The sequence below is a fragment of the Hyla sarda genome, chromosome 7 (assembly GCF_029499605.1).
Source record: "Hyla sarda isolate aHylSar1 chromosome 7, aHylSar1.hap1, whole genome shotgun sequence".
Taxonomy (NCBI): domain Eukaryota; kingdom Metazoa; phylum Chordata; class Amphibia; order Anura; family Hylidae; genus Hyla; species Hyla sarda.
Genome location: NC_079195.1, coordinates 71,845,645 through 71,873,588, shown reverse-complemented (window position 1 = coordinate 71,873,588; position 27,944 = coordinate 71,845,645). Strand labels below are relative to the sequence as shown.

Here is a 27,944-nt window from a genome sequence, read left to right as displayed (position 1 = left end):
CTATTCCTGGTTTTGGCTTGAAAATACTAAGAGCCTTTTACACTTTAATTTTTTTCGTCAGTATTTTGTAAGCCAAGACTAGGTTTAAGTCCATACACAGAATAGGTGCAAATCTTTCCATTCTAGTATTACTCTGTGTAAGTTCCACTCCTACTTTTGGCTTATAAATACTGATGCAGAATATGGACTAGGGATGTTCCACTACCATTTATTTAAGACGTATAAGAGTACGAGTACTGATACTTTTTTTAAGTGCTTGTTGACAGGGTTTTTTTTTTTTTATGGGAAAAAGGGGTGTGTTTTAGTTTTTAGGAGGAAGGGCTTTTTTATATTTAAAAAAAAAGATTTTATTTTATTTAAAAGGGGAGATTCAAACTTTTATTAGGGAAGGGGTTAATTCACATTTATTATTTATTTATTTTTTCCCCACTTTTTCCCCCCACTTTTTTTTGGATATACTTTGCATATACTGACCAATGATATGCCATAGTTAGCAGCAGTAAAGGAGTGACGATTGTACGGCACGGTGCACGGTAAGGGACCTCTGGTCGTCCTCACTACTGATCGAGACACCACGATTTCACTGCGGTGATCCCGATCAGCATCGCTGAGAAAACCTGCAGTTTACTTCAGGACTTTAAGAAGTCGCAATAAACTTTGATCACACCGTCTATAGGGTTAATATCAGACATCGGTGATCTGTGATGTTCGGCATTAGCCACAGGTCCCGGCTATGATGCATGCTCAGCTGCTGGGCGCGCTGCATAGTTTGGCACCTCCGTGATACCTGCCAGCGGGGTCCTGCCGGCGAGTATCGGATTAGGTATCGGGGACATTTGCATGAGTACAAGTACTCGTGGAAATGTCCAGAGTCAGTCCCGATACCAGTATCGGTATCGAGACATCATTAATATGGACCAAAATACTTTTTCTCATTCAAATCAACTGGTGCTAAAAAGTTAAACAGATTAGTAAATTACTAAAAAATCTTAATCCTACCAGCATTTATCAGCTGCTGTATACTAAAGAGAAAGTTGTGTAGTTCTTTCCTCTCTAACCACAGTGCTCTCTGCTGCCACCTCTGTCCGTGCCAGGAACAGTCCAGAGCAGGAGAGCTTTGCTATATGGATTTGCTCCTACTCTGAACAGTTCCTGACATAGACAGAGGTGTCAGCAGAGAGCACTGTGGTCAGACAGAAAAGAACTATACAACTTTCCCTGGAACATACAGCAGCTGATAAGTACTGGAAGGACTAATTATTATTATTTTTTTTTTTTTTATAGAAGTCATTTACAAATCTGTTTAACTTTCTGGAGACAGTTGATATGAAAAAGTACCCCTTTAAGCTAAGAATTATGTGCACAAAAGTTGCTAAATTTCCTTGTAGCCCAGATTATATCAAGCAGTGGCCCCAAGGCGGAATAATTATTCCCAAGGCATGTTGAGTCATATAGAGCTTGTTGTCCTTTAATATATAGCGATGCACTGAGGGGATTGAGATAAAATGTAGAAATGCTTGAGAAGGTGACCTTGGGGGCAGGCAGGCTGGAGGATCCCTTTTTTATGTAGAGCAGGTGTGGTGAGGTTACTGTGTGGTTCACATTGGGTTCATGGCTATGTGCTGGCTCCTTTTACACAGTAACATAACATGTGTATGCTTATATGGAAAATGTATATCAAATTGTATAGGATTCAGTAATTTATGTGAATATTTATGATTATGTATTACATTTTATGTGAGAGCAGGGGCAAAGTCCAAGAAACTGCACAATGATGGAATGATCTAGAGGTGAATTCACATGAGGGAGATTTGTTACAGAAATATCTACAATGGTAAGCAAGAGGGGCTGCAAGAACTTTTGAGAGGAGTGGGCTATTTTTTTAAATGGGCACTGTCAGATAAAAAAAAAAAAATTTTGATATGTTGTAAAGCATGTATAACCAATAGGTTTTGCAATTGCTTTCATTAGAAATTTTTCATTATTTCATACTGAAAAAGCCAGTCAAACAACTGACACCCCCCCCCCCCCCCAGCCTCCATGGACACATACTAATCCTGCTGTGTCCATGCGTCATCACCTATGTCATGGACACGCTTCCTTGATTGACAGCTGTGAGCGCAATCCTCCCAGCTTGTGTCCTGCTACTGTCAGTGAGGACAAGCTGGGAGTTGTAGTTTTGCTAATGCTAGGGAAGATGTGAGCAGACAGCATACTGAGGGAGGGGGCGGAGACCTGCAAAATGAGGCAATAAAAAATAAAATAAAGGTGCTAGAGGCATGCTCTGTGCCCTGTGCAGAGATCATGGTTGAGGAAAAGGGAGTGGTTGAACTTTGACTGTCACCTATTGTGAGTGATCTAATCCTGTCCTAATAATTTACTGATGTAATCTCGTTTGCGATGACAAGGAGGAGACTGCTGAAAAGTGATTCCTACAGAAAAAGAGATTATGATTCCAACCTTTTAAATACAGCATTCTTTTTTATTTTATTTTAATTAATGTAACCCTTTTTGATGCCTTGATCAATGCTGATCATGGCATCTTAAGTACTCAATGACAGTTACTGGTAGATCAGTGAAATTCATCGGGGTGGGGGTGGGGGGGGGGGAAAGTAGTATCATTGAGTTGAAATTGTTTTCTGGGTCCCCCCTGTACCTTTGTGCACACTCTATTAGTGCCAATAGCATTGATCAGTGTAAGTTATCTAATAGTTCGTTGTAATAGTCCCATTTAGGGACTTAAAAAGTGTGAAATAAAATAAAAAGTAGTTTAAAAAATATATATAAATAAGTCCCTGTGTGTCTCTGTGAGATCAAATAAAGGATGTGGGGATGGACAAGCAGGGCTTTGTACACTGACGACAAGCAGGGATCTGTAAACTAATAACAAGCAGGGCTCTGTACACTGAGGACAAGCAGTGCTTTGTGCACCGAGGACAAGCAGGGCTCTGTACACCGAGGACAAGCAGTGCTCTGTGAACCGAGGACAAGCAGTGCTCTGTGCACTGAGGACAAGCAGGGCTCTATGCACTGAGGGCAAGCAGGGCTCTGTACACTGAGGACAAGCAGGGCTCTGTACACTGAGGACAAGCAGGACTCTGTACACTGAGGACAAGCAGGGCTCTGTACACTGAGGAAGGGTTCTGTGCACTGAGGACAAGCTGGGCTTTGTGCAGTGAGGACAAGCAGGGCTCTGTGCATTGAGGACAAGCAGGGCTCTGTGCACTGAGGACAAGTAGGGCTCTGTGCACTGAGGACAAGCAGGGTTCTGTGCAGTGAGGACAAGGCTTTGCGAAGTGAGGCTCTGTGACGCACTCCCGGCTCACACAGCAAAAGCCCTGCTTGTCTTGCCCTCACCTGTATTTGGACTCCTCATAGAAACACACAGGAAATAGCTGCAGGGACAGCATTTTTTCACCCAAACATATACAAATGTTTTAATCAATGTATATTACAAATATACATATAATTGTATTATCTACATTATCTCAAAAGTTTTTAACGACAGGTACACTTTAAAATATAATGTTAACCCTTTAAGGACAATGGACGTAAATGTATGTCCTGATGCGTTGGTACTTAACGCGACATGGTGACACGAGCACCAGACTGCACTGCTGCGGGGATCCTATCATCCAACATGGCAGCCTGAGGTCCCCTTACTGGCTCTGGCCATCATCCCGGGGTCTTCTCCTCTGGTCTGACATTGAGCGATAATACTGATCAGTGCTATGGCCATTCATAGCACTGTTCAGTATATGCAATCTAATGATTGCTATAAATAGTCCCCTATGGGGAATGTAAAAGTAAAAAAAAAAAAAAAAAAAAAAAAAAGAGTAAAAAAAATTTTATGAAAAAGCTGCCCCCAAATAAAAATGTAAATGTCCCCTTTTTCCTATTTTATCCCAAAAAACGTAAAAACGAAATAAATAATAAACTTATTTGGTATATGTCCAAACTATCAAAATAATTAATAAAATATTAATAAAAAGCGATTAAAAAGTTACATGTAAGCAAAAGTGGTACCGATAAAAACTACTGATCATGGCGCAAAAATGAGCCCTCATACAACCCCTATACGGAGTATACGGAAAAATTAGAAAGTTATAGGTGGTCAAAATAGGGCAATTTTAAACATACAAATTTTGCTAAAAAAAAGTTTGAGAAAACATATTATTTTTACCGCAAAATGTACAGTGTAAAAACGAAACCTTCAAAAATTTGCTAAATTACTGTTTTCAATTTCCCTACACATAAAAAATGTTTGGTTGCACCATACATTTTATGGTAATCTGAGTGATGTCATTACAAAATACAATTGGTCACGCCAAAAACAAGCCCTCACATGGGTCTGTGGATGGAAATATAAACAGAGTTATGCTTTTTTGAAGGCGAGGAGGAAAAAACGAAAATGCAAAAATAAAATTGGCCCGGTCCTAAAAGGGTTAATGATCCTGCATGGTAAAAGTAAAAAATTGCTGTGGATAGGTGATGAGTTAATTTTGGCTGCAGCCCTCCTTTAAAGGGGTACTCTAACTGCGTTCGGAACATTTAGTGCCAAAAGCTGTGTGTGCTCTGCCGGGGTCGCCCACGCCCCCTCGTGATGTCAGGCCACGCCCCCTCAATGAAAGTCTATGGGAGGGGGCGTGGCGGCCGCCATGCCCCTTCCCATTGACTTGCATTGAGGGGTGTGGCCTGACATCACGAGGGTGCGTGGTCGACCCCAGCAGCATGTGCACTGCGTTCAGAACCAAATGTCCCAAATGCAGCCAGATCGCTGGCCAGTGGAGTACCCCTTTAAACATCAATATTTTCTTAAAGTTTACATTTTTTTTAAAGTTTTACAATTATAGATAAGTAATCTACATTTTACATTGTGTAAAAAATAAACCCCCCCCAAAAAATGCGATTTTCTTTTCAATTTCCCCACCACAAATAATACAAATAATAATTTTTTTGTTGTGTCGTACATTTTATGGTTAAATGAAAGTTGTCATAACAAAGTAGAATTGGTCGCACAGAAATGAAGCCCTTATTGGGGTCTGTGGATGGTAAAGTAAAAGTGTAATGCCTCTGAAACGGCGAGGAGAAAAAAACGAAAATGCAAAAATTAAAATTGGCTGTGTCCTTAAAGGGGTTATCCAGGAAAAAAACTTTATATCTCAACTGGCTCCAGAAAGTTAAACAGATTTGTAAATTACTTCTATTAAAAAATCTTAATCCTTTCAGTACTTATGAGCTGATGAATTTGAGTTGTTCTTTTCTGTCTAAGTGCTCTCTGATGACACGTGTCTCGGGAACCGCCCAGTTTAGAAGCAAATCCAAAAATAGCAAACCTCTTCTATTCTGTGCAGTTCCCCAGATAAGTAGAGATGTCAGCAGAGAGCACTGTTGCCAGACAGAAAACAACAACTCAACTTCAGCAGCTGATAATTATTGAAAGGATTAAGATTTTTTAATAGAAGTAATTTACAAATCTCTTTTACTTTCTGGAGCCAGTTGATATATAAAAAAAAGATTTTTCCTGGAATACCCCTTTAAAGGGTACCTCTCATCAAATAAACTTTTGATATATTTTAGATTAATGAATGTTGAATAACTTTCCAATAACATGTTAATGAAAAATATGCTTCTTTCTATTGTATTTTTCCCGATCAGTCTTGGCAGCAAGCATTTCTGACTCATGCTGGAGTCCTAAACATTCAGAGCTGCCAGCCTGCTTTGTTCACAGCCAAACAGGCTGTGAACAAAGCAGGCTGGCAGCTCTGAGTGTTCTCCTTTGTGAACAAAGCAGACTGGCAGCTCGTAGTGTTTAGGACTCCAGCATGAGTCTGAAATGCTTGCTGCCAGGACTGGTAGGGAGACCCCTAGTGGTCATTTCTTCAAAGTGGAAAATTAAATAGAAAGAAGCATATTTTTTAATAACATGCAATTGTGAAGTTATTCTGCATACATTAATCTATAATATATCAAAAGTTTTTTTGATGAGAGGTACCCTTTAAGGGGTTCAAGTAAAAAGAGGCCTCACACTGGAAAAATTTGCTGTGGATTTTCAGTTTACAATCCATAGTGGATCACAGTAATGCGCAAAAACAGGTTTCATGTCACTGATTCTTTGCACCCTTTATTTTTAATTTTTTTTAAATCGGCGGCTAAATATCTCCCACAAATCCATGCAGCGTGCTCTTACAGTGGTCAAAAATGCTGTGTCAAAAAAGGCCAAACAATTATGGATACCTTTTTGATTGAACCCAAAACAATACACAAAAGTATGACGCATCACATAGAGCCACTAGATGGCGCCTGTTTCCTGATGAATGCACCTATTTGCTTTAAGTGATTTTATGTTTACTTTCAGGAGGTGACAATCTGTGCCCTTATTTATTAACCCCTGAATGACATTTATTAACCCCTTAATGACGTTTTTTTTCAAATGAGCTGTCTAAGGACTTTGCATCAGATTTTTTTTTGCATATTGATTACTGTAAAAAAAGAATATATGTATGTGTATGTGTATATATATATATAATCATTTTTTATGAATGTGAATCTAGAAAAAAATATTATTTTAATAAATTATGTATATATGTGTGTGTGTCCTGTCACTGAGCACAGTCACTGAACTCACCAGAAAACAAATGGACACGTGCAAATGTGTATGTATACTAGTTACCTGGCTGTATACAGAGGTTTGTTCCATGATGTATTGGGACTGATTGGGGATGATTTCGGCACCAGTCACTAGAGATGAGCGAACTTACAGTAAATTCGATTCGTCACGAACTTCTCGGCTCGGCGGTTGCTGACTTTTCCTGCATAAATTAGTTCAGCTTTCAGGTGCTCCGGTGGGCTGGAATCTCTTTCCTAGGACTGTATCCACCTTTTCCAGCCCACCGGAGCACCGGAAAGCTGAACTAATTTATGCAGGAAAAGTCAGCAACCGCCGAGCTGAAAAATTTGTGACGAATCAAATTTACTGTTAGTTCGCTCATCTCTACCAGTCACCCTTGTAAAGGCCAAAACTTAGTAAAACTTAGTAAAAGTAATAGTTTGGCTGTACATCAGGCATTTTAATATGCCCAGAGAAAGGGTAGAACTTCTTGCCAAGTATTTGGAGGCAGAGTGTACCCTGCGGGCATTGAGTCACTTGGTGGCAGGTCTGTAGTATTGCATGCTAAGTAAGCGTATCATCCTATAGAGCAACGTTTCCCAACTGGTGTGCCTCCAGCTGTTGCAAAACTTCAACTCCCAGCATGCCCGGACAGCCTTTGGCTGGGAGTTGTAGTTTTGCAACAGTTGCTGGCATCCTGCTTGGTGGCACTCTTTGAAATCTTTTTTGTTCCTGGAAAGATAGGCCATCACCAGAACTGTTTGGCAGCAGCTTACCACCCCCCAACTTAAAACACATGCAACCTTAAAACTCATATATTGTACCCTACAAATGTAGCTCCAGCTCCACCCTATTCTCCCACGCCCGTGTGCTGTCTGGACAAATACCAAGTGCATACGATGGCGTCCTTTGGAGGGACATGTGACAATACACATCACTCTTCCTTCTTCACTGTGGCTGCATTGTGTAAAGCTTAGGAGAAAGCCGAGTTCCATGTATCATCACATGCTTCTCCATAGGATGCCATGTTACAGACGGAGAAGCGTTCCAGCCAGCACATGGTCGCAGGAGAAAGGGGGAGTGGAGCTACATTGTTACAGAGAACGGGCCGCAGACAGTATATAGGTGCCATCGGTCCTACCTTCAGGTGGCTATTACATACGGGGAGTGGGGGCAAATTACCTACAGTGTGCCATATCTACAAGGGGGCAAACTACTTACAGGGGGCTATATCTACAAGGGAGCAAACTACCTACCGGGGGCTATACCTACAAGGGGGCAAACTGCTTACAGGAGGCTATACCTACAAGGGGGCAAACTACTTACAGGGGCTATATCTACAAGGGGGCAAACTACTTACAGGAGGCTAAAGCTACAAGGGGGCAAACTACTTACAGGAGGCTATACCTACAAGGGGGAAAACTACTTACAGGGGCTATATCTACAAGGGGGCAAACTACTTACAGGAGGCTAAACCTACAAGGGGGCAAACTACTTACAGGGGGCTATATCTACAAGGGGGCAAACTACCTACCGGGGGCTATACCTACAAGGGGGCAAACTACTAACAGGAGGCTATATCTACAAGGGGGAAAACTACTTACAGGGGGCTATATCTACAAGGGGGCAAACTACCTACCAGGGGCTATACCTACAAGGGGACAAACTACTTACAGGAGGCTATATCTACAAGGGGGCAAACTACTTACAGGAGGCTATACCTACAAGGGGCAAACTACTTACAGGGGGCTATATCTACAAGGGGGCAAACTACTTACAGGAGGCTAAACCTACAAGGGGGCAAACTACTTACAGGGGGCTATATCTACAAGGGGGCAAACTACCTACCGGGGGCTATACCTACAAGGGGGCAAACTACTTACAGGAGGCTATATCTACAAGGGGGCAAACTACTTACAGGGGGCTATATCTACAAGGGGGCAAACTACCTACCGGGGGCTATACCTACAAGGGGACAAACTACTTACAGGAGGCTATATCTACAAGGGGGCAAACTACTTACAGGAGGCTATACCTACAAGGGGGCAAACTACTTACAGGGGGCTATATCTACAAGGGGGCAAACTACTTACAGGAGGCTAAACCTACAAGGGGGCAAACTACTTACAGGGGGCTATATCTACAAGGGGGCAAACTACCTACCGGGGGCTATACCTACAAGGGGGCAAACTACTTACAGGAGGCTATATCTACAAGGGGGCAAACTACTTACAGGGGGCTATATCTACAAGGGGGCAAACTACCTACCGGGGGCTATACCTACAAGGGGACAAACTACTTACAGGAGGCTATATCTACAAGGGGGCAAACTACTTACAGGAGGCTATACCTACAAGGGGGCAAACTACTTACAGGGGGCTATATCTACAAGGGGGCAAACTACTTACAGGAGGCTATACCTACAAGGGGGCAAACTACTTACAGGGGGCTATATCTACAAGGGGGCAAACTACCTACCGGGGGCTATACCTACAAGGGGGGCAAACTACTTACAGGAGGCTATATCTACAAGGGGGCAAACTACCTACAGGGGGTTTTGGCTCTGTGTGTCTGCTTCTAGGAGAATACGGAACGTATTTTCCCCCCATGCAGCGGATTAGAAAAACGTTGCATAAACGATACGTGTGACCCTACCCTAAAGGAACATTTTGGTTAAAAATAATAATAATCATTTATAGTCTAAGCATGTATTAGTACTGGTTTAAATTTTTGATTTTTTTAAGTCATAAATTGTTCTCTGTGTTGATGGCATACATTGTTCCCTCTTCTATTGTAGGTTCTGGTTTCCAATGCATGGAAGGCGATAGCGCTACCTGGAGTCATCATCGCACTGCCAAAGAGGTTCTGTCAGGGCCTGTAAGTAGTTTTCCTCCGTATTCTGTGCTGGTATTTTGAAGGGGACAGTTGCCGTGTATATATTTTTCACTATACAACACGACGTGTATCTACAGTGTTAAAAATAGCACAATGGTGTGCGGCGCTGGTAAATATAGGTGACAATTTGCGCAGATAACACGCTCATCACATGACTGATGTAAAGACAAAATGACCGATTGTAATGAGTAAATCTGACGTTTTGAAGCTCAGTATGTCATCATATAATGTATACATACAGTATATATGTGTGTGTGTATATATATATATATATATATATATATATTTATATATTATTCTGTATTCCGTATTATTCTGTAACCATTTGAGAAAGGCGGACCGCTTTATCTTATAGGCCAGTGTTATCCGAACAGTGTGCCTCCAGCTGTTGCAAAACTACAACTCCCTGCATGCCAGGACAGCCTTTGGCTGTCCAGACATGCTGGGAGTTGTAGTTTTGCAACTACTGGAGACACTTGGTTTGGAAAAACCTGTAATGGTCTGGTAAAACGGGAACCTGCATTTAGTTGTGCCTAGTTGGTTGTTTGCTTGCACAACATTTATTATATTTATTCATGTAATATTATATTAATATAGTAATGATGAAAATAATTTTGAGGTTTATAAAACATAATATATTTGGCCATGTTTTGGATCACATTGCAGATACTAGACTGAAGTGTTGGTAGGGTGTGGATGTTACTCAAAATACTAATTCTTTTTTTTATATTAAAGGGGTTATGCAGGAAAAAACTTTTTTTTTATATATCAACTGGCTCCAGAAAGTTAAACCGATTTGTAAATTACTTCTATTAAAAAAATCTTAATCCTTTCAGTATTTATGAGCTTCTGAAGTTGAGTTGTTCTTTTCTAAGTGCTCTCTGATGACACGTGTCTTAGGAACCGCCCAGTTTAGAAGAGGTTTGCTATGGGGATTTGCTTCTAAACTGGGCGGTTCCCGAGACACGTGTCATCAGAGAGCACTTAGACAGAAAAGAACAACCTTAACTTCAGAAGCTCATAAGTACTGAAAGGATTAAGATTTTTTTAATAGAAGTAATTTACAAATCTGTTTAGCTTTCTGAAGCCAGTTGATGTATAAAAAAAGTTTTTTTTCCTGGATAACCCCTTTAACATATTTTTTAAGGAAAACTGTCGGCCTGTTCACCCACACTGGTTATACACTGTACACTGAGTTATAGTGTGGGTGATTAGGATTCCATAGAGGGGTCACTTACTAAATTCCGTCCTCTGGTTGCAAAGATAAGTGCCTCTGAAGTTCTGTTGCTCCATCCAGGGAATTGTGCGCTGGAGGTGGGGCCCCGCCGGCTTTCCGCCTCTGCCTCCTTATTTCAGGTCCTAATCCCGCCCCCGCTATTTGAATATTCATTTACTTCAACTCCACGTCCTAGTCACGTGAGCACAGCGCTTTGTCTGCAGAGGCATGCGCCGGAAGATTTTTACTCTGCTCTCACGTCCTGATGATGTGAGAGCTCTGCAGAACCAGATCTCGTGTTGTCAGTGAAGCCTCGTTACTCCCATCTTCCGGGTGTAGCAAGTGATCGGCGCATGCGCCCTGTAGACAGAACTCTGCACTCACGTGACCTGTGACTCCACTTCACTTGGACGTGGAGTTGAAGGAAATGAATATTCAAATGGCAAGGGCGGGATTAGGAACTGAAAACGGGAGGCAGAGGCGGACAGCCAGCGGGGCCCCGCCCCCAGTACGCGATTCCCTGGATGGAGCAACAGAACTTCAGAGGCACATATCTCAGCAACCAGAGGACGGAATTAACTAAGTGACCCCTCTATGAAATCCTGCTTACCCACACTATAACCCAGTGTATGGGTTTGTTTGTGGGTGAACAGGCTGACAGTTTTCCTTTAAGCCTACGTGAGTGGACTATCTTCCAGCCATTGCTTTGACCAGCAGGGGTATAACTAGAATCCCAAGGACTCCAGGCCAAACTTACTTTGGACATAGGTCCCCCTTCCCCCATATAGTGACCTTGTGTCAGTAGATACCAGTGCTATCACAAATTGACTAAATAATATCACCAGAGGTCAGTGTAGACTGCAGCTTAAAGCTTTCTGCGTCCTACACCGATCGCTCAATGTCGGGATCTGGGACAGGTGTCCTGGATTCCTTGGCTAGCAGGCAAATTATAAATTGTGCCGTTTGGAAGGCTCCCCAAAGTTTGGAAGACTCCCCAAAGTGCCCACGTTATAATCCGCGGGGTCAGGGGGGTTCTGGGTCCGGGTCCCATTTGCTGTTCCGCGTTTAGATGTATTATCCTTTTTAATACATATAAGGCAAGGTTTTATGCTAAGAACTTGTTGTGCTGGACATTCATGTATATTTACATTCCGTAAAATAAACAAAACAAGGCAAAACCAGCTGTAGTTATCGCTTCATATCCCAACAAGCTCCAGTCACCTCCTCCATGCCCCGTCGGTAACATGTGAGGGGCCAGTCAGTGGCCGCACACATTTAAATACTTTTTTCTTTGCTCAGGAGGAAGAATGGTAGAGTAGACTTGGGAGACATGTTTATTCTCTCATTCTGATGGTGGGAACTAATGTTATGTCCTTGGGGCTCCGAGATCTCTTGGAGAGCCCCCCCCCCCCCCATAAACCAAGCTATTTTCTGCCTTATGTAACAGAGAACATATACAATTCCCTCAAGCATTGAGACATTAGCATCACTTTGATAAACATCATTTACTGACTGTTCTATTTAAATTCCATCCAGTTAATGTGCACTATCCTCTGGACTTTATGAAATCTGCAGGAATAGCTGTATTTTTCCCCGTAAATCTGTCTTGACCAGCAGCGCCCCAGGTTATGTTCTCTACAGAGATTTTCTTCCAGCTTGAAACATAAACATGGGCTCAGCGCTTAAAGCTTTTCCACTCTTAGCGATACAGGCAACATTTTTTTTAAGCGTATAAAATTAGATCAAGTAACCCCTGTCAGCAAAACAAGATCAGCACTCATAAATCACTACATGCCCATATTGCCATTCGAGAAACAATAGTCATTGTAGAACCGCAATGGGGTCACTTCCCAGCACATAGAGAGTAAAGCTGTGTTTTACCCAGACAGGCAGAATGATACAGATGTTACGAAGCTGAAAACGTGTCTGAAAGTTCTATTTATAAAGCCGTCGGTTGGAATCAGTTCTAGTGCAGTCTGATGAGCCGGATGGGCCCCATGTCTGGCCTTAAACTCTTTACTACATGATACATTTGGTATTGTTTTGGTTGGAAGGCAACCAGCAAAGGAAGAATGGGGACTTCTCCATAAATAAATAATATTTCTAGTCATAGAATTGCAATTTTTCACTGCATGCTGAGAACTAATGTGATGTATTTTGATGGATCATTTGTAGAGGAAATAGTTATATATTGTTTGGTGCCTCGAATAAGTTTATATCTACTAAGCGGATCTCCACTATGGACAGTGCATCAAATGATCTGACCTGTGTTTGGCTGTAGTTTGATTGTTCTATGACGAGAGGCATGAAAGGGTCTGATGCTGCTAAAAATCACAGATAAACCATAAGCTCTGGTCCTTTGTATCCTCCTGCATATGCTGTTATGCCGACCCTACAGGACCTGACAAATACTGGCTAGGTAGGGTCACCGCTGCGGCCATTAATTGTCAGGTTCTGCATGCCATTAAAACAGGAAGAAAAACCGGGAGCCATCAAAACGACAGCGGCGGGGTATCAGGGCAGGTAAGTATGGTTTATTATTTTATTTTGGCAGCACCCAGGGGCTCTTTGTCAAAAAGAAAAAAAAATGAATGTATATTGTCCATAGACAACCCCTTTAAAGGAATAGTCCCAAAAGATGGATAGGGTTCACCAATATGAGAGCCTTTTGTGCAGTGTAAATCTGCATTCTGGCTCACCTAATGGAGACCTAACCCAATAATCTTTTGTTTCAGGCTTTTGCGATTATCTATCTGGGACATTTGTTTTCTTCAGGTGGCCATACACCTTCAGCAACTGTGGGATGAATGCTTGTTTGGCTTGTGTTTTCAGTAGGAAGAGGAGAGAAAGCCACTGTCAAGGACTTATCTCTAGGGAAGGACAAAAGGATTTGGCATTGAAATCCAACCCGCCTCTGTCGGGGGAGATTCTGGAAGCCCCCATACATGTGGCTGTCAGTTGAGCCGAAATTGGCTAGTTTGACCATTTTATTCTATTCTGTGTATAGGGGCTTTTAGGAATTTATGTAAACTAGGCATAAATAACAGGAGTGTCCGCCGTACATGCAGACTTGGTGGGAACAGTCAACTATCTTATGGGTCATTAGCTACATGTGGCCAATTTAAAGGCAAACTCATATGCTTATTGCTTGCCACAGTCAACAACCCGTGTGTTATCACCCTAACAGTATATATATATATATATATATATATATATATATATATACAGTGATCCCTCAACTTACAATGGCCTCAACATACAATAGTTTCAACATACAATGGTCTTTTCTGGACCATCGTAAGTTGAAACCAGACTCAACATACAATGTACAAACAGTCCAGATCTGTGAAACGTGTCAATGGCTGGAAGAACTGACCAATCAGAATGGGCATTCACTGGTAAAACCCCTGTATTACTGAAATTCATTCACGGACTGGCTGTCTGGTAGCGCCCCCTACAGTACAGGGAGGAACTACAAGTTCTATACTACTCCTTACCTGTGCCAGGGTTAGCTGCTCCTTTGGACACTAAGTAAGGGCGGCTCCATTTGGGACACTGTGTGTACTGTATAGGACCCTGAAGAAGCTTCTGTCCTCTACATAAACCATTGTTTCCCAACCAGGGTGTCTCCAGCTGTTGCAAAACTACAACTCCCAGCATGCCCGGACAGCCGTTGGCTGTCCGGGCATGCTGGGAGTTGTAGTTTTGCAATAGCTGGAGGCACCCTGGTTGGGAAACACTGACATAGACAGTGATTACAGCTCCCATCAGATATTTCCTACTTTTATATGTAAGGATTTGCTTTATCTATATTAGTTATCTACTTATTTTTCTTTAATTCTCACTTTTTCCTATTTTTTGATTACATTTTTGTGCCTTTGGAACCAATTAACAGGTTTCCATAGAGTTATGGTCTCAACATACAATGGTCGTGTAATGTGTGTTATCACCCTAACAGTATACATATATATATATATATATATATATGTATATATGTATATATATATATATATATATATATATGTGTGTGTGTGTGTGTGTGTGTGGTAATTTTGTAATATATGTGTGTATATGACAGGGTGATAAATAATCTTTGTACAATAGCAGCAATGCTATATAAAGCAGGGACCTGATTATCATGGTAAGTGACCACATTACCATGATAATCAGTGATAATTCAGTAATTTCTCATTCTAATCCTGTTAACTTTTCAATTGAAGAGACCTATTGAATTAGTCTCTTCGTCCACTCAAGCACTAGGTATTTACCAAGTCCCTCTGCATTGTGCTTAAGTGTGTTAGGAAGAGAACTGGATATAAGCCGAGTGCATCTCATATGAAAGCTAGATCTGAAAAGGAAGAGTGACGTAGAGGTCATAGGGCCAGCGTGCCCATTCTGTCCCATGTTGTAGCATTATGGGGTGAATAGCTGGGACAGGGCACTGGAAGACCAAGGGCCTGCTTACTTGACTTAACCTAACAAAGCACATGGTTCTGGGAGAAAGCTTTCCAGATCGGAGACCTCAGTGAACAGTGTTTTCTACAAAAAAAAAGGGAGCAGAGTGTTGCCTCGGTGACTGCAAGGAAACGGATGGACTTCACTAAGTCTGAAGAACAATAAGGACCTTCTCCTCAAAGTCAAGATGGATCTCGGCTTCCACGCAGCTGCGACCAAGAAACTGACCATCCGCTCCAGTAAATGTGGAATTATAAAATTATCCTAATAAAGACTTTATTTTTTTTTCCAAGTCTGATAGGTTTTGGGGTCTTACTTTGTAACGAAGGCCTTCTGGGACCTTGACAGGCTTTTATTCACAGCACCGTCTGTGAGCGGCTTTTATTATTATCCCTGGCAGCTTGCTGGTTTTCCGCTGGCTCCTCTGCATTAGGGCGGCTTTTCTTGTTCACTGTGTCTTCTTCTAAACACTACTTTAAATCCATTGCTAATTGGAAGGCAGCCATGCAAGAAGAAAAAGTAAATACGGTTGACAGGTTTTCCATTTACAAACCCCCATTTACCTATCCCTTCTGTTTCCTCTAACTTTGTACTCAGGATTTATAGTCTTAACTTACCGCCAGTCTTGTCTTCCGCATGACCTGGAGAGCTCTATTTTATTTTTATTTTAGTTAAGAAAGGAGAAATATAGTTCACGTGTATTGTATTTCATTGCGGGTAAGATTTGTTCTTTAACATACATAACCTCATACAAATCTTGAAATGTTATTTTCCAGAAACATTTGTTGGCCATGTGGTGCATGATAAAGAATCATAGTGTTCTTTCATTAACAGGGAACTCCGGTGGAAAACAATATTTTTTAAATCAACTGGTGCCAGAAAGTTATATAGATTTGTAAATTACTTCTATTAAAAAAATCTTAATCCTTCCAGTACTTATGAGCTGCAGTATGCTACATCGGAAGCTGTATTTCTTTCTGGAATTGTTTTGAGTCTGACCACAGTGTTCTCTGCTGACACCTCCAGTGTCCATGTCAGAAATGGTGGATGAAAGGAATGGCTTCAACATGAACGCTGGCTTCACATGGCGCAGGATACAGACAGGAAAAGACAAAGTGAAATCAAGGGTAGTTTATTTCCCAAGATGCAACGCATTTCGCTGTAGGAAAGCAGCTTCATCAGGCTTCATGCCTGATGAAGCTGCTTTCCTGCAGCGAAACGTGTTGCATTTTGGGAAATAAACTACCCTTGATTTTACTTTGTCTTTTCCTGTCTGTATCCTGCGCCATGTGGAGCCGGCCTTCATGTTGAAGCCATTCCTTTCATCCACCATTGTCTAGCCTGAGGGCTGTGGATGCCCTATCATCTCATGCGCTTACCATTGTTGTGTATGTTGCTACACCACCTTCTCTGGTGAGTGGTTTTTCAGCCATTGCATTTTATCTGAGAATCTCTTTTATTACACCACGGAGTGCTCTTTTCCTCTTTTTACAGATCATGTCAGAAATGTGTCAAGGTATAAGCAAATCCCCATAGCAAACCTATCCTGCTCTGGACAGTTCCTGATACAGACAGAGGTGTCAGCAGAGAGCACTGTGGTCAGACAACCAGAACTCCAGAAAGAAATTCAACTTCCTCTGTAGTATACAGCAGCTGATAAGTACTGGAAGGGTTAAGATTTTTAAATAGAAGTAATTTACCAATCTGTTTAACTTTCTGGCACCAGTTGATTAAAAAAAAAGTGTTTTCCACAGGAGTACCCCTTTAAAGAAAAACAACAAAATATCCAGCATAAAAAAAGTGTTTAGCTTTAAAGGGGTACTCCACCTCTAGACATCTTATCCCCTATCCAAAGGATAGGGGGATAAGATGTCTGATTGCGGGGGTCCCGCCGCTGGGGACCCCCGCAATATAGCATGCAGCACCCACCTGTATCTGCTTCCGGCAGCACTGGAGGTTCTGGCTCCCGACCGTGGGAATGGAAGATTGTGACATCACGACTCCGCCCCCGTGTGATGTCACACCCCGCCCCCTCAATGCAAGTCTATGGGAGGGGGCGTGGCAGCTGTCACGCCCCCTCCCATAGGCTTGCATTAAGGGGGCAGAGCGTGACGTCACACGGGGGCGGAGCCGTGACATCACAATGCTCCGGCCACATGATCGACAGTAATTAGGCCCGGAGTGAACACGCTCCGGGGACTGATTTTAACGGGGTGCGGCGTGCAAGATCACGGGGGTCCCCAGCGGCGGGACCCCCTCGATCAGACATCTTATCCCCTATCCGTGGATAAGGGATAAGATGTCTAAGCGCTGGAGTACCCCTTTAAAAACTTTAGCATTTATTCTACTGCTGGGAGTTTCTACTGGTAGCGAGAGTGTTTTTTTTTTTTTTGTTTTTTTTTTACATGGCTGTTGCAGAGAGAACACAGATCTTCCTGTTGTTCATGGGGATGTGTAGTTTTATATAGTTTTATACCGATTTATAATCTATTTAAAGGAAACCTATCTGCTGCCTGAACCACATGTCGTCTAGGCAGTCTCCGATAGCCTCGGTCTATCCTGTGGACCTTGCTCGATAGATCTCTACCTGTTTAGGTATAGGAGAGTATAGGAGAAATCTATCCAGCAAGGCTGTTGGGGTGGGGAGAAGCTCCCAGTAACTTATGGTTTTGGCAGCATGGTTTCCTTTATAAGGTTTGAACAGAAGTTTACAAAGATGTCTGCTTCTTTCATAAAACGCTGTTACACCCGTCCACTGCTTCACAGATCCATTCACGTCGATAGCAGGGAGTTCCTGTACCAGACATAAAATAAATAAAATAAAAGACATAAGGCTTTGACCGCTTTCTATTAGAGAGTTTACATATTTTTCTAAACCTTGACAATCCCTATTATTTCATTATTTTAGGGTATGTCCTCACATTCAGGTTTTTCCATGTAGTTTTTGAATGCAAAGCCAGGAATGAGACCTGTCCTTTTTTTATTTATTTATTTATTTTTTTTTTTATTTTTTTTTTATAATTTTCCCCAATTTACTATTTGTCCCAGACTTTAGGTTGAAAAAAATCTGAGAGCTTTAGAACCCACCCTTATGTGCAATACTTTGACCTCACATGTGAAATACAGTGGTCCCTCAAGTTACAATATTAATTGGTTCCAGGACGACCATTGTATGTTGAAACCATTGTATGTTGAGACCAGAACTCTATGGAAACCTGGTAATTGGTTCTGAAGCCACCAAAATGTCAAAAATAGGAAAAAGTGAGGATTAAAGAAAAATAAGTAGATAACTAATACAGATAAAGCAAATTCTAACTATGTCAGTGTTTCCCAACCAGGGGGCCTCCAGCTGTTGCAAAACTACAACTCCCAGCCAACGGCTGTCCGGGCATGCTGGGAGTTGTAGTTTTGCAACAGCTGGAGGCACCCTGGTTGGGAAACAAAGGATTAAGTAGAGGACAGGAGCTTCTTCAGGGTCCTATACAGTACACACAGTGTCCCAAATGGAGCAGCTAACCCTGGCACAGGTAAGGAGTAGTACAGAACTTGCAATTCCTCCCTGTACTGTAGGGGGCGCTACCAGGCAGCCAGTTAGTGCATGCACTTCAGTAATAGAGGTGATTAATCAGTAAAATGCCCATTCTGATTGGTCGGTTCCTCTGGCCACTGACAGGTATCACAGATCTGGACTGTCTGTACATTGTATGTTGAGTCTGGTTTCAAGTTACGATGGTCCAGAAAAGACCATTGTATGTTGAAACTATTGTATGTTGAGGCCATTGTAAGTTGAGGGATCACTGTACTATGTCACAACTGGTAGCAGATTTGATCAGTATACATCATTTAGGGAGTGACTGAGCGATAGTGTGCATGAATTTACCCCATGTTCATGTTCTGTACATTTTTTGACACCGTAATAGCCAAGCTAGTTTTAAAGCATACCTTTCATTTTAGGTAACTTTTCAGGCTAAGCTGGTTTGTGAGTACTTAAAGGGATTGTCCAGGAAGAAAAAAAAAAAAAAACAGAGCTAATTTTTTTTCCAAACACAGCTCCATGTCTGTCCCCAGATTGGGTGTGGTATTACAACTTGGCTCCATTAAGTTCAGTGGAACTGAGCTGCAGAACCACACCCAACCTGGAGACAGACAGGGAGCGGTTGTTGAAATGAGCTCTGTTTTTCTATGTCTGCACAACCCCTTTAGGGAGCAGCACTGTTTCTGGATATAACTCGTATATGGTATTTTGTTCTAGTTTTAACCACTGCAACTAGTGAGCGCTCCCATACACAGTGCACACACACAGAAGAGGGGGTCCTGCTCTTCTCTCTCTTTATAGTGCACGCTAAAAAGCGGCAGTAGCATGGAGGACATTATAGAGCAGTAGTGACCAATCTAAGCAGTTGGGTGAAATCTAACCCTTAGTTATCTCTTATTTAGTCTCTTAGTCTCTTTACAATGTCTTTCTGTCTACCTCTGATCTCTGCCCTCCCCCTTCTATCTCTCTCCCCACCCCTCCCCTTAAACCTTATGGACTGATCTCTTAGTAGTTTCCTAGTCAGTTTTATAAAGGTTTGAATTGATTATTTTTTTTTCATAGTAAATGAAAGGTTGTTAGAGGAGAGAGAAGGGACGACGTTAGATTAGAGGAGAAAGAAGCATTTTTCTCAGATAAGATATACTACAAAGTGTTTTTTTAACATTTGCTTGCACTGTTAATTTATGCAATTTTTTTAATACATTTTCTGAATATATATATATATATATATATATATATATATATATATATATATACAGTATACTGTATAGCTGATTACAACCAAGTTGCAGCCTGATATTCATCTAAAAACAGTCTGAGATATAATAACCTACTTCAATCTAGTTATTGGTCAGCATCTGATATATTCGCCTCAGTGCTTTCTAAAGCGGACTGTAGGCTCTATAAATCCTTATAGTTCTGTTGAAGATACTGTATTATTGATAGGTGTTTTTGCTGTGCTCAGCCACAAATTCTTATTTCATGTGCTGGTAAAATAAAAGACTTGGATCAATATATGTCATTTTCAAGGCTACACAGAATTGAAAGGCGGACTTGTTAAAAGCCGTGATTACCATGAGCTCATAATGGGGGTCCGCACTGTCATCTCTGCTGGTATTCATTGTCCACTATTCATGTGCTAATATAACCCGCCACATATGGTATGTGAGGGCGATATTATCATATCAGCACGTAAGTGACAGCTGGGATTATCTGGTAATGCCTGGTTTTTAGAGGCAAAAGACATTGCACGTTAATGGATAGACCTAAGTGGCTTCTTTTTATCTTGCTCTATTTAATCACTTTTATTAGCATCAAACATCAATCCTGGGCGCCTTTTATGTCTGAAAGCCTAGTTTGGGCTGAATAGTGCCCGGCAAGGAGCCTGTTCTATGCTGCAGGCCTTGTAATCCACAGAGAGACGCACTAAGGACACACTTTCTCCATTTAAAAGGAAAACACCACATTAAGCTTTAATGGAAAGTTTCTACGACACTGTCTTCTACAGAAAGAAACGTTCTGCTAAATCTACAGTTTCTTTTTTATGCTTAAAAAATTACATTAAAGGGGTACTCCGGTGAAAAACTTTTTTTTTTTTTTTAAATCAACTGGTGCCAGAAAGTTAAACAGATTTGTAAATTACTTTTATTAAAAAATCTTAATCCTTCCTGTACTTATTAGCTACTGAATACTACAGTGGAAATTCTTTTCCGTTTGAAACACAGAGCTCTCTGCTGACATCATGAGCACAGTGCTCTCTGCTGACATCTCTGTCCATTTTAGGAACTGTCCAGCGTAAAAGGAAATCCCCATAGCAAACATATGCTGTTCTGGACAGTTCCTAAAATGATTCTATATTCACTACACAATATTTCCATTACGCATCACATCTTTACCAACACTACTTTCACTTATGTAGTATTGTCCACTTCATACTATCATATTTAATTTCTTTAACACCAGTATTTAGCAATGTCACACAATATTCTATTTTATTCTAATTTCTATGTCTAATAGAATTTAAACCTATATTATTTTTATTAGATTCATTATTATTATCCATTATTATCAATTTTCAATGAAAATGTACTTTTTCACCTTACACCGTTTGGACGGTATTCACACATACATTTATACCTTCTTTGTTATTCATTGCTCTCTAGGTAACCTATCCGTTTAATCCATGCATTGTTTTTATGATTACTTTGAAGCTTGTTACCATGTGGGATTCGTGCTCCTATAAATAGGCAATCACTTATGATAACCATTACGACTACTGAGGAAAGGGTCACATTAGAGAACCCTGAAACGCGTCTAGTCTTGTATCATCACTGGTACTAACGCCATATATGAACTGTGCCTACTACTTACGGAAGCAGCTGTTCATACCTTGTGGACTTTCGTGCAGAAACCGATCCAGTCCTTCATGTGTCCGATCCTGTTTACACAATCCCAGCTCCAGCTCTGCTGACGTCACACGCCGGCAACACGAGGCAAGCTCCATGCATCCCGTTTGCGGTCTCTGGTTTCATTCTGCCAGCATATAAGTCCAGCGGTGAGGAAAAGAACATCTTAAAGCACCTGCCAGCGCCAACGTTCTCCCGGTCATCTGATACTATCAGCGCCTACCAGTGCTCTCCAGCCCACGACGACCACCACCGCCTGCCATCAGGACTTTGCTAGGCCTAATACCAGTACCATCTAGGACCGCCGTTGGCTGTCCGGGCATGCTGGGAGTTGTAGTTTTGCAACATCTGGAGGTCCGCAGGTTGAAGATCACTGTTGGGTTCAGAATCTTTTTTTTTCTTCTAGATTTTGCACCTTTAAAATTGGGTGCGTCTTATATGCTGGTGCATCCTATAGGGCGAAAAATACGGTACTTCCCGAAAATAAAGCTCCATCTATGTGGCTACCAGAATATTGACCTGTAATGTCCAGATTTACTGACTGTTTGTTTAAGCTTCATTGTAGCTAATTATGAACACTGTCTAGTGTAACTAGTATGTGGTGCAAGTATTTGTCAGCAAACTTACACATTGCTTACTTGGTTCCAACAGACAAAGCCGAGGTTGTTATCATCTGAGGTGCTTGTAGAAACATCTGTGTCGCTATATCACTGCATATATCCTACCTCATAATAGACAAGCAGCTATTTATAATGTTGTCTGATGGTGTTACATTATTTGTGTTAGCTGTTATTGGGTACCTGCAGTGTAGTACATGCTAAAGCTGCCCAGCCACGATACAAAAACAGTCCAATGTAGGTAGCGGGGAGTCGGCACTCGTTCCAGTAGTGTGGTGCCAGCGGACCAATAGTCAGCATAGGTAGGTAAAGAAATCCCGGCACTCACGAATAGATGCTTAATCACTTCAAGTGTTTAATTCACACAAAAAGCAGAGTATTGCGACTTGCAGGACGCGTTTCGACCAACAGGTGGCCTTTGTCAACTGATCAGTTAACAAAGGCCACCTGTTGGTCGAAACGAGTCCTGTGAGTCGCAATACTCTGCTTTATGTGTGAATTAAACACTTGAAGTGATTAAGCATCTATTCGTGAGTGCCGAGATTTCTTTACCTACCGTATATACTCGAGTATAAGCCGAGTTTTTCAGCATGATTTTTTGTGCTGAAAAGGCCCCCCTCAGCTTATACTCAAGTGAACTCTCCGCCTGTCAATCCCTTCTCAGTGCTCTTCAACCTGCAGACCTCCAGCTGTTGCAAAACTACAACTCCCAGCATGCCCGGACAGCCATCAGCTGTCCGGGCATGCTGGGAGTTGTAGTTTTGAAACATCGGAGGTCTGGAGGTTGAAGACCACTGCGGCCTTCGTCATCATCCAGACCCCCCTTTTGTTTTCTACTCACCTCCCCTCTGTGGGAAGGAAGGGTGAGCTGGTCCAGGCCATCTATGCTGCAGGGACCATCCGGTGGGGAGGGTTAGTCGTTCCGGGCTGTCCATCTTCACCGGAAGGCCCTCTTTTCCGCTCCGGGCCGGCCCCAGACTAGTGACGTTGCCTTGACGACGACGCACAGGACGTCCGTCCCTGCGCATGAACGTCCTGTGCGTACTCGTCAAGGCAACGTCACTAGTCTGGGGCCGGCCTGGAGCGGAGAAGAGGGCCTCCCGGGGAAGATGGACAGCCCGGAACGACTAACCCTCCCCACCGGACGGTCCCTGCAGCATAGATGGCCCGGACCAGCTCACCCTTCCTTCTCACCGAGGGGAGGTGAGTAGAAAACTAAAGGGGGGTCTGGATGATGACGAAGGCCGCAGTGTTCTTCAACCTGCGGACCTCCAGGTGTTTCAAAACTACAACTCCCAGCATGCCCGGACAGCCATCAGCTGCAACATCTGGAGGTCCGCAGGTTGAAGACCACTGATGAAGGGATTGACAGGCGGTGATGATGAAGGTGGGGGGGGGGGTGATGATGACAGGCGGTGATGATGAAGGTGGGGGGGTGATGATGACAGGCGGTGATGATGAGGGGCTGATGATGACAGGCGGTGATGATGAAGGTGGGGGGGGTGATGATGACAGGCGGTGATGATGAAGGTGGGGGGGTGATGATGACAGGCGGTGATGATGAAGGTGGGGGGGTGATGATGACAGGCGGTGATGATGAGGGGCTGATGATGACAGGCGGTGATGATGAAGGGGGGGATGATGACAGGCGGTGATGATGAAGGAGGGGATGATGACAGGCGGTGATGATGAAGGGGGAGATGATGAAGGGGGGGATGATGAAGGGGGGGATGATGAAGGGGGGGGATGATGAAGGGGGGGGATGATGAAGGGGGGGATGATGACAGGGTGATGATGATGGGGGTGTTAATGACGGGGAACTGGATGATGACAGGGGGGGATGATGTATTTCCCACCCTAGGCTTATAGTCGAGGCAATAACTTTTCGTCGGTTTTTGGGGTGAAATTAGGGGCCTTGGCTTATATTCGGGTCGGCTTATACTCGAGTATATACGGTACCTACGATACAAAAATAAACTGGCCACTTTTGTTGATTCTTGTAGAATAATAATAAGGAGACAATCATTCATTAAGGATGGTGGTGAATGACTGGACCAGGTATGCATGGTGCCATCATTTGTGTTTGTTTGTTTTTTCTCTCTGTTTCTCTCCATTGCCCTTATATTCCAGCCGGTCACATTTATGGTCAGATCATTTATACGCTCAGTTGACCTTAATGTGCATGGTTAGGAATGCAGGAAGTCCATACACTACTAATGCAGCTGATCTGATCTTTTGGAAGGACCACCTAAGCTGAAGCCTCAGGGTTGGCATCCTGGTCTTTGTTTTACTTCGTCATTTTATATAATTCTGTCACCATAAAGATTCAATGGGTAATTTAGGTGGTGGAAGAACGCTATTGTGTCTTATTTGTGGCACTTAAAAGACTATTGATGTTAGAATCATGAATAGAATTCAGCATTAATAATTTCTATCAAACTCGGACTATTGATGATGCAATAATGAACAAGGTCCCAACCCCTCTAGCTATGCCCCCCCCCCCCCCCCCCCCTCAGTTTACAAGGACACAAAAGACGAATCCTAGGTTGACCCCATGTCCACTCTGCGGTGATGTGGAGAATTTCCTACTTTTTTTTTTTTTGCTGTGATTTCTACTTATCACTAGATATAGACGACTACTTCAAAGGGGTATAATGCATTCTATGGGGGGGAGGAAATAGTGATGGGGATAGTGAGATAGTGATGGGGAGGCGTAAGATAGTGATGGAGAATATACTGTATGAAAAAAAGCATGACACACAATTGATAATTATTAGTTAATAAGTGAACAAGTTGCTCAGAAGATAGCAAAGTGAAAAAATGTGGCTATTTTCAGATGCTGACACATCATACCCCTATCTGAGTTCATCAGTCCATAATGGACACTCACATCCTCTTTCTTTCTTTAATCTTATTTATTGATATATTTTCATAATGTTTTCAGACATGATTGTCCCGGTAATCATACAATGCAAGATGTAAAATGACATACCTTGGTCTGATGGAGAGAGACACAGGTACAAACCTGCCGCGCTACGTTTCAGGGGCACGGCCCCTTAGTCATGCTTATTCAGTGGTCACTCAAGTTACGACCATTGTATGTTGAAACCATTGTATGTTGAGACCATAACACTATGGAAACCTGGTAATTGGTTCTGAAGCCACCAAAAGGTCATCCAAAAATAGGAAAAAGTGAGGATTAAAGAAAAATAAGTAGATACCTAATATAGATAAAGCAAATCCTTACATATAAAAGTAAGAAAGATCTGCTGGGAGCTGTAATCACTGTCTATGTCAGCGTTTCCCAACCAGGGTGCCTTCAGCTGTTGCAAAACTACAACTCCCAGCTTCGGCTGTCCGGGCATGCTGGGAGTTGTAGTTTTGCAACAGCTGGAGGCACCTTGGTTGGGAAACGCTGGTCTATGTAGAGGACAGGAGCTTATTCAGTGTCCTGTACAGTACACGCAATGTCCTAAAAATGTAAAATGAAGCCGCCCTCACCTGGTGTATAAAGGAGCAGCTAACCCTGCACTGATAAAGAGTACAGAACATGTAATACCTCCCTGTACTGTAGGGGACGCTACCAGACACCAGTCAGTGCATGCACTTCAGTAATACAGGTAAAGAGTACAGAACATGTAATACCTCCCTGTATTGTAGGGGGCGCTACCAGACACCAGTCAGTGCATGCACTTCAGTAATACAGGTAAAGAGTAGTACAGAACATGTAATACCTCCCTGTATTGTAGGGGGCGCTACCAGACACCAGTCAGTGCATATGCTTCAGTAATACAGGGGTCTTACCAGTGAATGCCCATTCTCATTGGTCGGTTCTTCCAGCCATTGACACGTTTGACAGATCTGAACTGTCCGTAGCATTGTATGTTGAGTCTGGTTTCAAGTTACAATGGTCCAGAAAACACCATTGTATGTTGAAACTATTGTATATTGAGGCCATTGTAAGTTGAGGGATCACTGTATATGCTACTCACTAGGTCATGCAGATTATTTACATGTATTTTTTATTTGTCTATCCTCTGTATTTAGCACACACATCTCTGCGTTCTGCTGCTCACTCATTCTGCTGCTCACTCAAGCGCTGAGCCCACCCTCACTTACCATGCATTCACTTCCTCCCTGAGTCTGCTGTGCTGTGCTCTTTATCCAATCACTTCAGGCTGCTCTGCAACCCCCTCCTCTCTGTTTTCATGCTGCAGTTTGATAGACAGGACAGGAGTGAGCACAGAGGAGTGCAAGTCCAGCCCTCACTTTTTGGACTTTGTCCCAGCCTGTGCTTAAAGTGGTACTTTGCCGCAAACATCTTATCCTCTATCCAAAGGATAGGGAATAAGATGCTAGATCGCGGGGGTCCTGCCGCTGGGGACCCCCACGATCTCTGTGCTGGCAGTGGCAGCTTCAGTGACTGCACGCCATGCCCTCTCCATTTATGTCAATGGGAGCAGGCGTGATGGCTATGACGTAGCCGTCACACCTCCTCCCATAGAAGTGAATGGAGGCGGCCGCATCATCAGTCATCGGGCCCGGAGTGGAGTTCGCTCCGTGCGCCGAATGATGGGGTACCGCGCCAGAGATCCTTTAGATAGGGGATAAAATGTTTGCGGCGGAGTGCCCCTTCAACTGGGACAAGGATGATACTGTAAGCGGACAGGACCGTGTTCTGAATGGTATGAGGACCCCTAATGGTCATTTTTATCAGCCATGATTTCTATAAAAAAGAAGATACAAATGTTTTGTAAAGTATATTAGAAAGGTTAATGTTTTGCCAAGATGTACGACATAGAACAAGTTGTAATTCTAACAGTGCTTGTTTAAACATACAGGACATGTGCTGAATTATTTTCTCAAAGGGACTTTTACTTGGCTAATATAACTAAAATAGTCTGTAATCTTCATGAGGAGAACAAGACCAGGAGCTCAGTATTAGTGTATGTCCACTAAAGCCTCAGATAAGTACAGTGATCCCTCAACTTACAATGGCCTCAACATACAATAGTTTCCACATACAATGGTCTTTTCTGGACCATTGTAAGTTGAAACCAGACTCACCATACAATGCTACATACAGTCCAGATCTGTGAAACGTGTCAATGGCCGGAAGAATTGACCAATCAGAATGGGCATTTCACTGGTAAAACCCCTGTATTACTGAAGCGTATGCACTGACTGATGTCTGGTAGCGCCCCCTACAGTACAGGAAGGTATTACATGTTCTGTACACTTTACCTGTACCAGGGTTACCTGCTCCTTTGGACACCAGGTAAGGGCGACACCATGTTACTTTACTCCATGTTACAGTAGTGCGTGTACTGTACAGGACCCCCTGTCCTCTACATAGACCAGTGTTTCCCAAGCAGGGTGCCCCCAGCTGTTGCAAAACTACAACTCCCAGCATGCCCGGACAGCCTTTTGCTGTCCGGGCATGCTGAGAGTTGTAGTTTTGCAACAGCTGGAGGCTCCATGCTTGGGAAACACTGACATAGACCATGATTTACAGCTCCCAGCAGATCTTTCTTACTTTTATATGTAAGTATTTGCTTTATCTATATTAGTTATCTACTTATTTTTCTTTAATTCTCCCTTTTTATTATTTTTTGGATGACATTTTGGTGCCTTTAGAACCAATAACCAGGTTTCCATAGAGTTCTGGTCTCAACATACAATGGTTTCAACATACAATGGTCGTCCCAGA

The 27,944-nt window shown here is 42.6% G+C and overlaps 1 protein-coding gene across 2 annotated transcripts in view; it reads left to right on the top strand.

The window, feature by feature from the left end:
• LZTS2 (leucine zipper tumor suppressor 2) overlaps window positions 1–27,944 on the top strand; it is a 157,371-nt gene that overhangs the window by 62,872 nt on the left and 66,555 nt on the right. Inside the window, exons 1-2 of one of the 2 annotated variants that reach the window (XM_056529830.1) lie at window positions 1,770–1,834; window positions 9,408–9,487. In XM_056529830.1, coding sequence (XP_056385805.1) covers window positions 1,801–1,834; window positions 9,408–9,487 — 114 coding nt within the window. In that variant the 5' untranslated portion in view covers window positions 1,770–1,800. Of the gene's footprint in view, window positions 1–1,769; window positions 1,835–9,407; window positions 9,488–27,944 lie in introns of those variants that run through there. The other variant, XR_008846206.1, reaches the window with a different exon arrangement.